General features: G+C 41.9%; 2 protein-coding genes across 2 annotated transcripts in view; both read right to left on the bottom strand.

The window, feature by feature from the left end:
• acsl2 (acyl-CoA synthetase long chain family member 2) overlaps positions 1 to 5811 on the bottom strand; it is a 32390-nt gene extending 26579 nt beyond the window's left edge. Inside the window, exon 1 of the mRNA XM_039804207.1 lies at positions 5680 to 5811. The gene's annotated coding sequence lies outside the window, so the exon portion shown is untranslated. The remainder of the gene's footprint in view (positions 1 to 5679) is intronic.
• A 1120-nt stretch (positions 5812 to 6931) lies between these two features.
• On the bottom strand, positions 6932 to 17734 carry LOC120560165 (cGMP-dependent protein kinase 1-like). Its single transcript, XM_039802388.1, has 11 exons — positions 17668 to 17734; positions 17114 to 17191; positions 16650 to 16746; positions 16417 to 16556; positions 15441 to 15530; positions 11495 to 11636; positions 9224 to 9387; positions 9011 to 9133; positions 7599 to 7661; positions 7431 to 7497; positions 6932 to 7326 (listed from the first exon to the last, which is right to left on the bottom strand). Exons 3-11 carry the CDS (start codon positions 16737 to 16739, stop codon positions 7243 to 7245), a joined length of 963 nt encoding a protein of 320 aa, XP_039658322.1. The 5' UTR covers positions 16740 to 16746; positions 17114 to 17191; positions 17668 to 17734; the 3' UTR covers positions 6932 to 7242.
• Positions 17735 to 17985: the final 251 nt, after the last annotated feature.

The following is a 17985-nucleotide window of genomic DNA, read 5'->3' as shown; positions in this document are numbered from 1 at the left end:
GATAAGTTGTTTGGTCTGTTTGGAAAAATGTCGATCAGTGTCTCCCAAAGTCCCAAGATGACGTCCTCAAATGTCTCGTTTTGTCCCCAAACTCAGAGATATTCAGTTTTCTGTCACAGAGGAGAGAAGAGACTAGAACAATATTCACATTTAACAAGCTGACATCGGAGACTTCTTAAGGATTTTTTCATAAGAAATGACTCAAACCGACTAATAAATTATTAGAAAAGTTGGCGATTAATTTAATAGTTGACAACTAAATCTATGCAGCTCTAATTCTATTCAGGAATGTAGCTTTAAGGGAGACTTTATTCTGGCTCTTCTAGCAGACCAAATCAATATTTATTTGTTTAGGGAAATAACTAAAAAGTCATTATTACTTAAAAGAACATCATTAAGGTCAGTCCTTTTCTGTCCGCTGGTGATAAAAAAAAGACATTTGTTAAAAGCAGCTTTTACTGTTTTCTTTTTTTATCCCCTCGGGCTTGACCGAAAAGTCTCTTTTAATAATTTAAAACTCAACACAGAGTCTGGCTGCCAGAGCTTTGAATGGAGCAAGAATTAGAGTTAAATTCTCTCCTCATTATAGGTCTCTGCTTTTTAATGTAATAGTAGGCTTTACCCAATGGTAATGTCTCTAAATAAATTCCTGATAACTGCCATTCTACTTCTTAACGTACCAAAAGCTTATGATGATGCGTTTGCATTTATTAACCTAAACCCTGGACAAATGTCTCCCTACAGCTACTCTCAAATTCTACATTTAAGCCCTGACTTGACCTAAGACAAGGTAGATATTTTACTAATAATACTTATCTCCAATGTTTAATGTTTTTTGGTCCCCATATAGTTTACTTTATGTGGTTGCATTTTATGGCACCCCCCAAATGAAATATACAGAGAAACAAGAGAAAATGGTTTTTTTGGGAAGTCAGGAGAAGGGCAGTTATGCATTATGAGTTATGTCTTGGGGCAGGACGATACGCTTTTGTCCCGATTGGATTATTTCACGATACGTGGGCGCCAATTCGATTTGTATTGCGATTTAAATTTAATTAAAGAGTTGTGATTCGATAGTTTTGAGTATTGCGAGGTTCTTTTCCTTCTTTAACAAAAACAAAAGTTGAAGAATACACTTCCAGAGACAATATATCAGAGACATTTCTAAAAACTAATAGTTTTCTAAGAAATGCACATCACATGTCAGCCAGTCAGTCTGACATTTATTTCATTTGTAGAGAAGAACATAACATGGATTTTCTGCTTTCGCTCCGTTTTGCTGGAAACTGATATGATCAGCCGTCAGCGGTACCGTATAAACAGAAAATATTTAGGAGAATCGTTGGTTAAAAAAAAAAAAAAAAGTCAATTCTGGGGAAGAGAATTTGATTTAAAAAATTGTCGCACCCCTAGTATGTACCATTGACTTTAAAAGATGAGACGTCCTTTCCTCTGAAGCGTCATGTGAATTTCTCAGCTGTATGGGCGGAGTTAGCGACGGCTTTCAGCTGCACGGCTTCCACGAAGGCTGCTCTCTGTATCCTCGCTCATAGCTCCTCAGAGATCCCTCCTCCATCCTCCGTCCTAGCTCCTCGGGGCAGGAATAAGAGCTTTGAGACGGCCTTCAGGAAGGAGAGCCAGAACGACTTCCGGTTCATCCGAGGAGTGAGGAGATATCAAATAAGAGACTTGGGAAGCAGCCAGAGTCACTTTACTATCACGGGTCTTGAGAAAAGGTCCTTGTGATCGAAATGTCGACAGACCAAATAAACCAACACAGAGGTGACAAGTGTGTGCGGGAATTTTCAGTCTTTTTTCTTTGGAAAATGGATCTTCGGGGGAATTAAGGCCTTTTTACAGTCGCCGCAGCCGACCTGTCGTGCGCCAATGTGACGTCAAAATGACGTAGATCTTGCTGGCGCGCCAGGATTTTAAGTGTGCGACCAACGGCGCACGACAAAGCGGAAACAGGAAGCATGGACGAGTTGGAGGGCAACCAGATGCCAGGACTCTGAGTGACTGCAAGTCTCTCTTGTAAACTCACTGGGTTAAGATGAGCTCTTTTATGGCGAATGAAAGGCTTGATCCGACGAAGTAGGTCATCGAATCATCAAATCGAAGCATCAACGTCAATGCTGCTGCCAGTTCTGCCATTGTTTACCTTTTTCTTCTTCTTCTAGTCCGTAGATAAAGCAAAGTCGGTAGCCTTTCCTCATTAGCGCCACCTCTGTTCGGGAGAAGATTGCAACTAGTGTCGCGACCACCACGCGCCAGTATAAATAGTTACGCTGTAATGTCACACTGGTGCGCGACAGGTCGCTTGTGGCGAGTATACCGGACGTCTTAATTCCCTGCACCACCAAGGAGACAAAGCAAGTGGTGTGTGTGTGTTGCTTTCTACTCATCCCCCGAAACGTGGCATACAAACAGTGTTTGACAGTCTTAGTCATCATTGATTAAGTGCCAGATGTTTCTCGAAACCAGTTTTTGGTTTCTTTTACCGAACATTAAATATTCTGCCACACAGCAGGTCTGAAAATCTCTCTCAGCTCTGTCTCTGCTTGTCAGCTGGAGTAAATGTACAAACATGCAGACTGCCCTAGGCTACCTGTTACATGCCGGTCTTCCCCCAATGAACCTGTGTTCTGTATGCACTCTGTAGCAATGGAGCTGCAAAGATTAATCAATTGATTGTCAACTATTCAATAAATCGCTAACTATTTTGATAATCAATTAATTGGTTTGAGTTATTTTTTATGAAAAAAAAAAAAGTCTAAATCCTCCGATTTCAGCTTCTTAAAGGGTAACTACCGTTTTTTTCAACCTGGACTCGATTAATATTCTAAGTGTCTGACAACATTATGGAAAGGATTTCTAAGGAGGTCGACCTTTCTGTTAAATAGTAAGATCCTTTTTTTCAAACATAAAAACATCTGCGAAATTGCGTTCGCTAAACCCACCAGACTCCATGTAAATAAACAGTAATTTTAGCATCGTAAAATACACTTCATTCAAAGTCGACAGAAAGAAAATAAAACTATGAAAAGGCATCTTGGTTCGTCTTTCCACTTTTCCAACCATCACAACTCTAGTTTGGGTTGAAATGAACACATAGTTTACAGATTTATATGTGAAAATATGTTGGCTTTATACATGCTAAAAGTATTGCTTTTTTAAATGGAGTCTGGTGGTTTTGATGGCTGAATATCTTCTTTCTCCGAGGAGTAAACCTCTATATATGGGCGCGTTCTCTACCAGGTGAGCTACCCAGGCGCCCCGGCTGAATATCTTTGAGTTGTGGACAAAACAAGACATTTGAGGATGTCATCTTGGGCTTTTTTGGGAAACACTGATCCACATTTTTCACCGTTTCCTGACATTTTATAGACCAAACAACTAATCGACAATCAAAAGATTAAAATCGCCAATGAAAATGATGGTTCGTCGCAGCCTTTCAAATGTTCGTTTGAATGATGATAATGCAGATGGGTTAGGGTTAGGTTGATTGTAGTGATGCCGGTAGATTGTTCCAAAGAGATGGTACCTCTGTATTTCAATGTATATTGAAATTAAAATAGGAGATTAAAAGTCCTTAGAGTGTTGTGTACTGTTTGAGTGAATGTCCGTGGACAAAGATTTTGAATCAGTGAGTGTTTTTGTGCACCAGGGCGGATCATCCAACCCCTGCACGACCAAGACACACAAACCGCAGTTGCTATACACGGTAACTGTCAAACAGTCGAGAGAGGAGGGCAGAGAGCTGGCATCGGGCCACGAGGACAACTTCAAACACGCTGCATGCTAGACATGCAGGTTGAGAAAGATACAATACTCAGGAAAAGTAAAAGACAAACAAAATTTTTTCTCAGGGCTTATCCAAATTGAGGATCTAAGGAGCGAGGGTTTCGTATAGGGTTGGGTTTTAAAAAAACAATCGATTTTCTGATTTTCTGATTCATTCGATCTTCATCTGAATGATCCGATATTGATTCAAAATCCTGAGATCGATTTTTTAAGAAGCTCCGTTTTACAGCTAAAGATGTCGGTATCATATGAAACTAGACGATGTACTGTAAGGAATCCATTCCCTTTGGTGAGGGAAAAACTGCCTTTAGGTCTCCGACCCTGCATCATTCCCTCTGCACTAAAGAAAGCACTTGTACATTTTTTTCCTGTCTCTGCTTAACTGGCTTTGGGGTCAATTCTTAACGACAGCATTACTATTTTTAATATTGCACCAGGTTAGAGGGTTCTTTGCACAATTTACGGCATTAGTTCTCTGAGAAGCTCCAGAGGCGTGCAACCTCTGACATATGTATAGCAATTGTAAGTCGCTTTGGATAAAAGCATCTGCTAAATGACATGTAATGTAATATTGTAAACGGACATATCCCTAATCGAATCAATATAGAACCCATGGAATTGACTTGACATGGACAGGATTGTGATTTGACAAAAGAATGTCAGAAAACCTACAGTTAAAACACAAACTCTTCCCAACCCATAATCATCCCCAGCTTGGATCGGGGACAAACTACCACAGAGCTGTAGGCTACTTCAGGGGGTTTTCCTGCATGGAGGAATTTTTGGTTTTAGCAATGGGTTTTAACCGGTAAAACATCCAGGTTCTGGTACAGTTGGTTTGCACATCTGATGACAAATGTATGGGAGTAACATTACGCATGAACTGTACTCGAGAGATTACTTTTTTCAAGTGGATTTACGGGCACAAAATCGACCAATCGTACCGGGGTACGGTACCCGGTGTTCACACTCATCACACCGACTGGACTTTGGGGTCAAGTGTACTCAGTGTGCCTATAGCTCCCTGATGTTAAAGATCTATATCTAACACTGCATTATATTCCATTATATTCTGAATGTTGTCACCTGCCATCTCACTTTAGTGTTTTCCTTCACATAAAGACGTTTCCACCATGTAATTGTATGCACAAAAATGTATCAGAATGCAGGAAATGAAGCGTTTGAGGCTCAAACTAACCTGTAGTTAAGATGACAGACACACATAAGTGCACCCCAGGTCTTTGAAAGAATTTGGAAACACACTGAAAGAAATATCCAGAAATCTTAAGGTCTGCGCCATGAATTCCACAAATACTACAGTAGGGAAAAAGTAAGAAATGAAGCTATGTACCTGTAGGCTACTTAAGATGAAAAACACACACAAGTGCACCTCGGGTCTTTTAAAGAATTTGGAAGCACACTGCAAGAAATAGCCAGAAATCTTAAAGTCTCTGCGCAATTCTACAGTAAGAAAAAAAGCCCCATGAGATCAATATAAAGTTAAAGCTTCAGTTGAGCACATAAGACACATTAATGCATCTTAAAATCTCATTTAAAAAGAAGGCATCAGTGTAAAGAATCACTTCATCCGATGCGTTTTGAACGCAGCAGTAGTAAGAACACTGCCTGTGTGTCATCACTGGATCATTCAAAGGCAAAACTCAACTCTTCCAAACTTCTGCAACAGTTTGTCAACAGGTTCATTCATCTGCACGGTGCTCCGAGGACTCCAGCGGACTCTCGGCTCGGTAACCGAGCTGCACACACAACTTCACTCTACATCCCAATCTGAGCCTTCTTAGTTTAGGTTTGTGATATCGAGCAGAACCGACTGGGAACAAACTCATAAACAAATAAAGAGCAAATTAAACTTACCTCGGTAAACTCAGGCCTCCAAACGTTCCTGCGATTGTGCTCCCAAGTTACTACTTAAACTGCAGATCCATCGAAATGTCTTCGCACGTCAAGCTAGGGAGAATATGACTCTATTTCCGGTCAACACCCTTCAAAAGTAAAAGCTCTGAGGTAAACGTGCGCATCCTCGTTTTATTAGCGGGAAGAATTCCCCCAGACTTATAATTTAGACTAACTATGTTTTTTTCATATTTAATTATTACTTGACATGTCATATTTCAACTTTATAGCAAAGAAATTTAATCTAAAAGAAGGAAATATGATGAGTCAAAGTTAAGACTTAATTAATGAAAATGCTGAAACTGAGAATTGAAAGAATGAAACAATGACGCAATTACGAAATATGTCATTTTTATGTTTTGGTGTTCACCATTTTATTTATTTGTAATGTACTGTTACGTATTTTTAGCTATAACATCAATCAATTATTCCTGAAGTATGGTTTAATCAAGCAACACCAGGGGTGGAGCCAGACCCAAACCTGAGTTTCCTGTTGCACGACTAAAACAACTTTTAAAGTACACATGTTCCACCAAAACAAGTTCCTTCTTGAGGCTATTTAGCAGAGGCTCCGTGCAGCCTCTTGTGATTGGTTTAAAGAAATGCCAATAAACCAGAGCATGACCCTCCTCTGCAGCGCTGTAGAGGAAGTTCTGGCAAAGTGAGATTTCGACAGTGACAAAACTTTTGCTCCATTGATTTCCAGTCAGAGAAACTGAGGGGAAATGACACAAAGTTAAAAGTTTTTTTTTTTAAACCTAAAAGATTCAGGGCTTTTGAGGAAACATTTAGGATTGGAGCCCCAGACGACAACTACGCTGCTCCGCCCCGAGCCACACCATGCATCCAGTCACAGTTTCTTACCCTCTTTATAAAACTCCATATAGTTCGTCCTAATCTAATAATCTAATTTAATCTAATACCGTCTGTATATCACTGTGGCCTCCTCAACGGGTTCACAATTTTATAACAATTTAATTCATTTACTTTATTTTGAACTTAAAAATCACACAGCTTCCTGTATTTACCTTTCTACCTTTCTGTGGCTTGACGCTTATACTGCAAGATTGGTTCGACTCTGACGTAACTTCTTAATTACATGCAGGCATTTTTGGGCACCGGACAAATAATGACACGTGTTTAACAATTCTCCAAAAAAAAAAAAAAGAAAGTTAAACTCTAAATGAGATTGCACATTCAAGAAGACAGAAAAGACAGTCTATTTGTTTTATTGAGTTACATTCAACAGCAGTGACATCACGGTGACATCACTAAACTCTCATATTTATAAATCTATAGAGAAGGGATTGTACATCAAAAACAGTCTGAGCTCAACACAGTAGGCAGCATGGTTCATTTATCAAACAATATCTACAGTCACTGTACTGTGGAAAATATTTCTCTGTCTAAAAAATAGAATTAATTCTTGATGGCAATAATCAGACAAAGGGCTGTGAAATATTTACGAGAACTAAACCTGAAAGTGATAAAGTATTGTCAGACATGTTTTTTTTAAATTCCCGTTCAGAAATCCTCCCAGTCTGTGCACAGATCCACCGAGCCCTCCGTGTAACGATCACATGTTCTGCTCTCCAAAGGCTCCTTCACCTAAAAGGACAAAATGAAAAAAAAAAAGGTAGATATGTTCATTTCAACAAGAGTTATCACAAAACCAAAAAAAAAAAGAATAGGCCAAAGTGAACGTATCTTACTTTGGGAATCACCGGTGGGTTTAATGTGCCTTTACAGAGTCCGTCCCAGTTGAATCCTTCAAACCACCTGAATAAAAGCGGAGCATCACAACGCATGAAACCATGTTTTTCCAAGCACAGGCCTCTGTGTGTTTTTTCCTCTCCAGTGTAATAAATCTGTCGTCTTACTTGTGCTTCTGAACGGCCTTGGCCCCGTTCCTCTGACCGCCCAGTCGCTCCGAGGGATTGCTCCTTGGTGATGGAAAGCAAAGACATAACATAAACTATGGATTGATAATCAGATTCTGTCCTTTCGAAAAAGTTGGTTCCAACACACCTGGATTGTCTCTTAGGCTACATCTACACTACTACGTTTTTTTATTTTTAAGCGGTGTTTTGAGACAAAAACCATCTCTGTCCACACAAGAGTTTTACAGTCCTTCCAGAAAAATGTGGAGTTTTTTTGTGATTGTTGCGGGCAAAAATCCTTGATTATGCAGCACGTTTTCTTAAATTTTTTTTTAAGAAAACGTGCCGCAATTTCATCACATAAAATTGCATATTATGCAATTTTATGTGATGAAATTGCGGGAACTGATTGGTTTAAAGAAATGCCAATAAACCAGAGCACGTTTTTCTCCCATCCCAGAATGCTGTGTGGACTAGCCCGACCCTCCTCCGCAGTGCCACGGTGGAGGAAGGTCTGGCAATGCGAGACTAGTTGCAGCCCTAATTTGAATAGTGTATTGTGTTTTCAATATGTATCATCTGATATGTTTTATGTAAAGCACTTTGTGCAGCAAGGGAAAAGACCTAAGTACCGGGGAAATGTGAGATTGTCTATTTTTTTTAAGATTATTTTTGGGGCATTTTTAGGCCTTTACTTTTACTGGACAGATGAAGACATGAAAGGGGAGAGAGAGGGGGAATGACATGCAGCAAAGGGATGCAGGTCGGAGTCGAAACCACAGCCACTGCGTCAAGGAGTAAACCTCTACGCATGCGGCATGTGCGCCTGCTCTACCAACTGAGCTAACCCGGCCATAAGAGATTGTCTATTTGAACTAGTGAGTAGGCTTGCGGCAGCATTCTGGATTGACTGAAGATGATCAAAAGCAGACATACTAAGTGAGAAGAAAAGTGTGTTACAATAGTGAATGCGAAATGAGAGGAAGGCATGTATATTTCTTAAAGGGAAAAAAACAAGATCTGGTTAGCTGCTTAACATTAGTGTCGAACGACGAGGATAGATCAAATATTACCTGTAAATTACGCAGGTTGGAGTAGACAAAGGAAAGAGACACAAAACGTTGCACGATCATGGGGACAATCTTTTTCTGGAGCAACAACCTACATTTTTGTCTTATCAGCAGTGAGTTGCAAGAAATGTTCTGCCAACCAGTTCTTAATGATGTAAGTAGATAATATAAAAGCCTTACTGAGTTTTAAATAAAGAAATAGAGGTGGATATCATCCGCATATAACTGGTATACAATAGCAGGTGGACAGAGGATGGATTTTGTTTGAAAAAGGACTATAAAATAATTTTCATTAGCTTTCACGTTATAATTCGTGGTGTCAGAGGTTAATATTTACAACACCTGCACAGTTTCTTTATAACATTGGAGGCACTTTTGCTGATGGTTTTTGGGAAGTCGATTTGATCGATGCCTCGAATGGTTGCAGTGAGAATCTTCATCGGGTCAGAGTCGCAGAATGGGAGCCTGGAAAGAAAAAACATGAGCCTGTCACCATCGCTTTAATCTACAACTGGAGAAATGAGCGTAAGAGCTGCTGAAGACTGTAAAACCTACCCACCACTCAGAAGTTCAAACACAAAAACGCCCAGTGACCAGAAGTCTGCAGATACACTGTGGCCTTTGTTCAGGATGATTTCAGGTGCCATGTAGCCCGGTGTACCGCAGAACGTCCACGTTTTCTTACCCACCTCAACCTTCTTCACACATCTGGAACCAATCTACAAAAGGCGGATATGAGTTCACTACCATGGCTGTGAAAACCCAGAATGCTACAATTTCATGTTAAAAATCTGAGAAATATTTTCAACCTGGACGCTATTTTCCCCTGCATTTGTGTCTAGGTGACTAAAACAATCAAAAATCTAAAAATCTTTGAAATTCGTGATTACTTAGCTACAGAAGAGAAGAAGTCCGTTCTCGGAGCCGTTCTGAGCGCCTTGATTGCAATCTGTACGCGTTGCTCATACACGCACGCTATCCGCACCGCCCCGATCGCTCTAACCGCATGAATCATGAAACCCGTTTTAGGATCCGTTTGTAGCTGTTGCGCAACTAGCCTCAACTTCCACCTGGCCGTATCCAAAGGCATCGTCTATGAAAGCTGCAAGACATTTCATGCGGAAGTGTGCAATTGAAAATGTTTTAGACAAAACAAAGCAACTCTTATCTGTACTCCAAAATGACAAATTACCCAGAACTCCTCTGTCCCCACCCGCCTTCCACACTATAAACCTATGATATAAATCATATCACACCGCTGTCCTTTGGAAAGTTACCTCGCAAGATTTCACGAGACTTCTCCATCTTTCCATAATGTTGTCAGACACACTGGGCTAGATTTATCAAGCCGTTTGCGCCTGTTTCCAGGCGCTAATTGGTCGCAAAGACGGACGTAACCGATGCGGCCTATTTACAAACAGGGCGCACTTGGGTAAAATCGCAGATTGTCTGCCACATGAGCGAGAAGAGACAAGTTGCGCTTTCAATATGCGTTCGTGGGAGGGTCGTGGGGAAAGTGGGAGTTCCACCCAAAAAGGTGGGAGGATAAGCGCAAAGTGCACCTAATTATATATTCCGTGGTATTTACAAAGACTGTCAGTAAGAGCGCTACTATTCTGCGGGGGAAATTCTCCGACTCCGCCTACTTAAAAGCAGGTCTAAACCAGCCGCAATCGAGTTTCCTCGTAGACCTTTATGCCGCTGGTGAAATGGCAACAGTAATTTGAGCAAGACGAAGACATAGGCGAGGCTGAAAATATTTTTAACACAAGAATCACACTTTGTCAGTGAACACAACATCATTTAGCGTTACAGATCAAGCAGCCGTGCAATATTAGAGTTACTGGAAGAAATCAAAGACGAAATTGAATCTCCCACTCAGCGTTCACATCCCATTCCAGCAGTTGTTAAACTCCTCGCTACATTACAAATATTGGCATCAGGATCATTTCAAACAGTCATAGCATCAGCAGTGGGAATATCGCAGTCTGCACTCAGCCGTATCATAGCATACCGCTTTGCTACAGCGCAATTTACGGTGTAGTGGGCGGAGAAAGACGCTGATTGGCTGATGGGTGTCAGGGTTGATAAATACTACGCAAAATGTGGAAGCATAGCGTGCGCTATTACCAAACTCACATAAACAGACGCAGTGCAAACTGCGCTAGTGTTAGTAAATTAGGCCCTTAGAATAATAATCTGAGCCTGTCAGTGGCAAAAACAGCAAGGAAATGGAAAATGACGATGAACATTTGCTCTATGGGGTTATATTGCAGCCCAGTTCGCAGCTGCCGGTTACAGCGTTCTCGCTCAATACTGGACCAATTTCAAAGATTTTTGTTCACATCAGTCACTTAGACACTAGTCTATTTCAACGACGTTCAACTTTCAGGATTGTTTAGGTGCCGTGCGAAATTCCGACGGATGTCCCTCATTTTAGGCCGTCCTTCAGCTTCCGCTTTCTTTGTGTTGCTGTTCTAAACTCCGATGGATTTGTGAGGACTATGGTCTAATCTGAGTTTTCTGTTGCACGACTAAAACTACTTTCGAACGTACACATGTTCCACCAAAACAAGTTCCTTTCCGAGGCTATTTGGCAGCGGTATACGGTGGCTTCGTGCCGTAAAGCGCTGTACATGACGATTGTGATTGGTTTAAAGAAATGGCAATAAACCAGAGCATTTTTTTCTCCCATCCCGGAATGCTGTGCTTGCCAGAACCCTCCTCCGCAGCGCTGTGGAGGAAGGTCTGGCAATGCATTGGAAAATAGGGTCCAGGTTGAAAAATACTGAAATTCTCCTTTAAGTTTGTAACCAATTGTAGTACCAGTTTGGCATAACCATGCTGATCCAGGACTACATTTTCAGGCTTGAGGTCTCTATAGACGACACTTCGACAGTGAAGAAAGGTCAAGGCCTCAACAACGCAAGCCGTGAAGAACCTGGTGCTGCATTCGTCAAAACATCCTCTGAAACATTACGTAGAAGTGTCGGTTTAAGAACTGGAAGGAGCCAAAACTACCAACCTTAATCCAATGGACACAGAGACTGAAAAGAAATTTATATAATGGAAAAAATGCAAAGATGGACGCGTGTCACACAATATCTGGGTGTCTAATAAGATGCGTTGGGTTGCTGTAACAAATTAGATTATGAAATTCACAGAAAAGGTCATATGTTTCTATATGGTCATATGTTTATTTCTATTTCTATATCTTTATGTATTTATTTTCTCTTAGTCCAATGTCAGGGAGTGCTCTGTTGTGTTTGAAAAAAAAGCTTTAAAGCTTTAGCGCGTAACTTTTTGAAATTAATGAACGTCCGTTACATTCAAGCCGTTGCCAAATGAGTTGCTACAAAGCTAATTAAGACTATCAGCTCCACACAACTCTCTCTGGATCTCTCAGTATGGCTGTGTTCAGAAGATTGTGGCGTCCGGCGACTTTCCCACGCAGAAACTCAAGTGAAGATAATGACCTCTTCTGAAGAGTCCATCATGTTATTTTAATCTTGTCCTCCTTGGCTACTAGCAACTGTGTGGGGGAGGAGGTGCGTGCGTGATCACGGAAGGCTTGTATCATGTGGAAACGCCACAAGTGTTGTTGTCGTTACGTAGAATTCCTCATGGGGGCGACAGAAACTACGCACTATAGCTTTAAAAAAAGAAATGCTGGTTTAAGCATCACGGAGAACAAAAACAAATGTGTGAGACAGATGTAGTGAAAAAATAAAAAATAAATTAATTTATACATGGACTCAAAGTCACAGGGAGGGTAGATTATAAAACATAACAAAACAAAACGAGCAAACAAAATAGAACAAAACAAGATAAATAAAAGGGGAGGTGGATATGGTAGGCGAGGTGAAGAGATGGTTAGGATGAAGGGGGCTCAGCGGATTCTTGGGAGGGAGTTCCAGAGCCTGGGAGCTCTCTGGAGAAGGCTCTTCCCCAAAACACGAGGTTGATTTTGATGAGGGAGGTGAGGTGATCTGAGGGACCTGGGGGTTGGTAGGGGGGAGGGGGGTGGGGGGTGTGGTATGGTATTGGTGAGTGGGAAGACAGTAGTTTTTAATAGGATGTGGTAATTTGAGAGGTAAGGGGGAGTTCTGACCAATTGGGGTTGATTTGTAATGATAGGAGAAGTGAGTTCAGTACAGTGGAGGAGATGAAGTGAATAATCTTTAGCAGGGGTGTGGAGGTTTTTTGGCATTTGGAGGTAAAGAAGGAGGTTAAATTGAGGATGTGAGGCTCAAGGGAGAGGGTGGAACAAAGATAACCCAAGTTGGGGTAGGGGAGACAATGGTGCCGGATGGTGAGGGGGGGTTTGAGTATCATCAAGGATTTTTGGATTTAGTGTGTTACCAGTTAATAGTACAACGGGTGATTAGGAGGATTGGGGGATGGTGTGAGGTAGATGGGGGTCGCCAGTGGAACAGTTGAAGTCGAGTATCTGACCAAAGGAGGATGTAGAGATGAAAAGAGGGGAAATGGGCCTTGACTTGGTGATGTGTGTGGCAGGGTGTGGTGTGGGAAAGAGTTGAAAGTGAGTGAAGCTGAGTGAGTACCGTCGATACGGGTTTGAGTCGGTGAGAGGATGTTATGGCTCACAGTATCAGGTACCTCAGGCGGGAGGATGTTGAGGAACGGTGTCAGCAAAGGTGAGGAGGTTTGAGGACTTTGAGGAGAGCGGTTGTGTGTGGGGAAAAAAGAGAGGTGGATTATTGGCAAGAGATGTTGTATTTGAGGCTATGCTTCAGGGTTTGCAGGGGGTTGATATTGGGGTTGTTGTGAGAGCAGACCAGTTTTAATGGTACGGCATTTTGAAAGAGGACAGTCAAGACAGTGAGGGGAAGAGTTAGTGATGGGAGGAGCGGAGGTGGGGTAAGGGAGAGTAGTGTTGGAAGAGCTGATGGTTTGGAATTTCAGGGGAGTGACTGGGTTAAACTGAGAGGAGGAAGTGTGGAGGAGGGGGAGGTTGGAGGGATGAGAAGGAGGGCAAGGTAGGTGCTGGGTAGATCCTGGAAGGTAGATACAGGGGAGGGTTGTAAATGAGAGTTTTGTCAGTAAAAGTGGAGAATGAGTTAGAACCGGTAGAGGTAGGTGTTGGTCGAGGCATGAGGTTGTTCAATGTGGAGAAAGGGCTGGGGTTGGCAGGGTGGTGAGGATGGTGGAGAGGTAGGAGATTTGGCGCAATGAGGGATTTTGTAGGGATGAGATGGGTTATAGGCTTCATGATGGCTGTGAGGGATGATTTCTTTGTAGCTTCTTGGGCAGTTTTTTCATTTTAGTGCAGGTGTGTACCAGGGTGAAGAGGTGTTAAAGGAGGTTTTTTTGGGAGGGTGTTGAGGGAGGTAGACAAGGTGGGGTGAGGTGGTTGTGAGGTCACGGGTGAGGTGGGGGAGCGGTGGAGAGTGGTGGAGAGAGGTCAGAGAGATGGTGGGGATTGAAGATTGAGGTTCGGAAGGTGATTTCTCTGGAGGAGGGGGGGGGTTGGAGAAGGGATGGTGAAGTGAAGTTGTGAAGAAAAAGGATGATGGAGGTGAGAGGTGGTTGTGAGCACAGGTGGGAATTTCATGGGTGGGGAATGTGAAGTTGGGTGAGAGAGAAACCAGTAAATTGAATTGATGAGGCTTGTGGGAGATGTGGATTTAAGTCACCAGTCAGCAGGAGAGAATGAGGTAGTGTGGGGAGTCAGTAAAAAGAGAGAAGGGGTTTAGGTGGGTAAAGGGGCTGCATGGAGAAAGAGTTTGAAGCGAGATATCAAACGATGTACTGAGGGGTGAGTGTGATCGGAAGTGATGAAAAACGAGCCACCTCCCGGGGGGGGGGGTTTGCAGATAGTTATAAGGGGATGTTGGTTGAGGAGAAGAAGTGGGTTGTTAGTTTGTAGCAGAAGAAGAAGAGTGTTGTAGTTAGTTCATGGAGGACAGGGGTTATTGTTGTGTTGAGGAGGGCAAAGTGGATGGTGAGAGGGTGTGGGATGGGGAGTGGAGAGATTGAGGTTTCCGTTAGCAGTGCGTGTGGTCGTTGGGGTGTATTGAGTTGGGGGACAGTGAGCGATTAGCAAAGATTGGAGAGTAGATTGAGTGTATGTGAAGTGGGGAAAGACTGTAGTGGTTGTGTATGATGATTAGCCCTATGTACAGTGGTGAAGCATCAGATAGTGGGAAGGTGCAACAGTGAGAGAGATGGAATGGATTGTGTGGTGGAAACAAACTTGGGACTGTGATTGGTGTGGTATGGGGGATGGTGGAGTAAAAGTTGAGGTATTTATAGAGGGGAGAGCGTGATAGGGTCCGTGGGTGGAGCACAGAGGTGGAGGTGAGATGGATGAATGGGGGATGCCAAAATGATCACAGCATGACCAGGAGAGGAATACTGGTGAGTGCTCCATTGGTGGAGGTTGCCTATGGGGAGGAGGTAGCAATCGGGTTGCCGCAGCTGGGCGCCCTTTGGTGAACGAGCTAGCTAGCGGCTAACCCGAGGCAAGAGCGGTCAACCCCACGGGGAACCAAGAGAGCTGTCAGAGGGAGGCTGCAGAGGTAGGGGGTACAGCGAACACAAACACAAGAGAATAGCAGACGAATAGCAGATGAATAGCAGACGGAGAAGCGGCGAATAACCAGCGCCAGCGTCCTCTCACGTCGGTTAATGACGTGAGTAATGAATTGTATTGTGACGAAAGCTTGGCTAAAAACACAGTGGTAGGACTATAACTATTTGATCAGTATGATGACAAAAATACATCTATCTTTCATCCAAAAAAACATACTTATCTTTGAGTAGACTGCATAAATCTCCACCAAGACAAGCTTCTGTCAAAACGTACAGACACTCGGCATCGCTAAAGGTTTTATGTAGCCTGTGATCAAAACAAATACAAAACCTGTTAAAGGGTAATTTCTTTTTTTCAACCTGGACCCTATTTTCCTATGTTTTTTGCATCTAAGTGTTTTGATTGGAACAACAATCTTTGAAACTGGTCAAGTATTAAGCAAGACACAAGCTACAATGTAACATTAATGGGCAACTGCACACCTTTAATTTTCGTAAAAGTGCTGTTTTTGCCACTAACAGGCTCAGATTATTATTCTAAGCGTCTGACAACATTATGTAAAGGATCCAAGACAAAGTTTATCATCGTAAAATATACTTTTTTCAAAGTCGACAGAAACAAAATAAAACTATAAAAAGTCATCTTGGTTCGTCTTTCCACTGTTCCAACAATCACCACTCTGGTTTGGTTGAAATAAACCCTTAATTCACTCAATTACATGTGGAGATATGCTGGCTCTATACACGCTAAAAGTACTTATTATTTACATGGAGTCTGGTAAGTTTGGCGACGGCCATTTTGGAGCTGTTTCATGTTAAACAAAAAGGATCTTACTCTTTAACAAAAAGGTTCATCTCTGTAGATATTCTTTTCATAATGTTGTCAGACACTTAGAATAATAATCTGAACCTGTCAGGGGTAAAAACAGAACTTTTAGTGGATGCAAACTGACGATGAACATTTGCTCTATAGGATTACATCGCAGCCCGGTTCACGGCTGCCGGTTACAGCGTTCTCGCTCAATACTGGACCAATTTCAAAGATTTTTCTTCACATTAGTCACTTAGACCCAAATGCATGGGAAAATAGGGTCCAGGTTGAAAAAAAACTAACTGAAATCACTCTTTAAATATCATTAACATATTATGTAATCAAAACAATCCATAATTAGATAACTGTTTAAAACAGACACCTGGTTATGAATGGACAATGAGCCTCCATTAGGATGCGCCCCTCTCTCAGAATGTGCTCTCGTTGACCGTTGTTGAGGATCAGCTTCTTCTTAAGGACCCTCATGGCGTAAAAACACTTGCTGTTGCTCTTCAGTTGCACCTGACAGAGGCGTGAATCAATCGATTACATTATAGAAACATGGAATCTGGAGGAGGCTGATTGTGTGTGAGCTGCTATGAGATCAACCCTCACCAGGTCTACGTGACCAAACTCCCCAACGGCTAGAGCGCCGATAATCTGGAAATCACTTAAGGTGGAAGACGAGAAGAGATCGGGATCCATGTCAGACCTGTTCACCATCAAAACACGGGTGAGCTTATTGAGTTTTCTAACGGTGAAAGTTATTAGGGCTGCCCCCTTTAAGTCGATTAGACGACTAATTGTCCTTTTGGTCTTAGTCGACTTAGATTTCTTTTGTCTATTCTAGCTGAATGACTTATTTCCAAGAAACTTATGAGCACATCCCTGGTAAACACAAGATTTAAAGTGTTATTTTTGCGCGATTCTTTGTGGTGTTTTACAGATCTGTCGATGAAATCAATGAATCAATTTGTTGACAAAATCATATGATAATCGACTAAGAAGTTCTTAGGTTGAGGACAGCCCCACAAATAACATGTTATTGTTGTAGAAAAGAGTGTTGTAATGCTCCTCACTCGATTTTGGATTCATGGCTTTGCAGCACGTCTTGACTGCAGTCAAATACCAACCCATCAATGATGTCTTTGAAGGTCCTGAAACAGAGAAGCACATGATTAGTCTCCAAAATCTCTGAATAAGCACATCAATTTATGACCAACTGAAGAGTATAGTCTAGCAAGTAGTCAGGATCACTTCCAGGACAATTGCGAATGAGCTTTAACCATGTATCAGCTAATTTAAATAGCTCACGATACTGTTTTGTGTCAACAGTTAACTACATTTAATATTATAGGGGGTTTTCTTTTGCGGGGTGCAAATGTTCCACCAAAACAAGTTCCTTCCTGAGACTATTTAGCAGAGCCACCGTCGCTGCGTCCGGAGCTTAGCTCCGCCCAAGACGATTGTGATTGGTTTAAAGAAATGCAAACATTTTGTTTCTCCTATCCCAGAATGCATCTGTGGTGCAGCCAGACCTTACTCCACAGCGCTGTCGTGATAGGTCTGGAAATGTTGCAACTGATTCATTTACTACTGTATTTTTCTGTGCAGTGACAAAATATCCACTTACTCCCTGTCTATGACCAAGCATGTAACTCCCTCTGCAGCAGCGATGACATTCAAAGTCCGAACATCCTCTACAGTAAAAGAAGAATAAGTAAAGTAAGAAAATCAATTAAATAATGCAAAAATAAAATAGTGATAATAAAACCAATTTGTATCACATTTCCCTACCCCTTTTTTTTCTTTCTTTTATAAACTTCATTCTCTTTTTTTTTTTTTTCCTCCCCCCCCCCCAAACCTTTCCCCCAACCCACTGGGCGGAAGGGTGTTTTGGTGGGTTTTGTTTTTTTTTTTTTTTTTTTTTTTTGTCCCTTCCTCCCACCGG

This window comes from Perca fluviatilis, chromosome 6, assembly GCF_010015445.1.
Source record: "Perca fluviatilis chromosome 6, GENO_Pfluv_1.0, whole genome shotgun sequence".
NCBI lineage: Eukaryota > Metazoa > Chordata > Actinopteri > Perciformes > Percidae > Perca > Perca fluviatilis.
The sequence above is the reverse complement of the archived record's forward strand: the minus strand, read 5'-3'. Positions and strand labels throughout refer to the sequence as shown.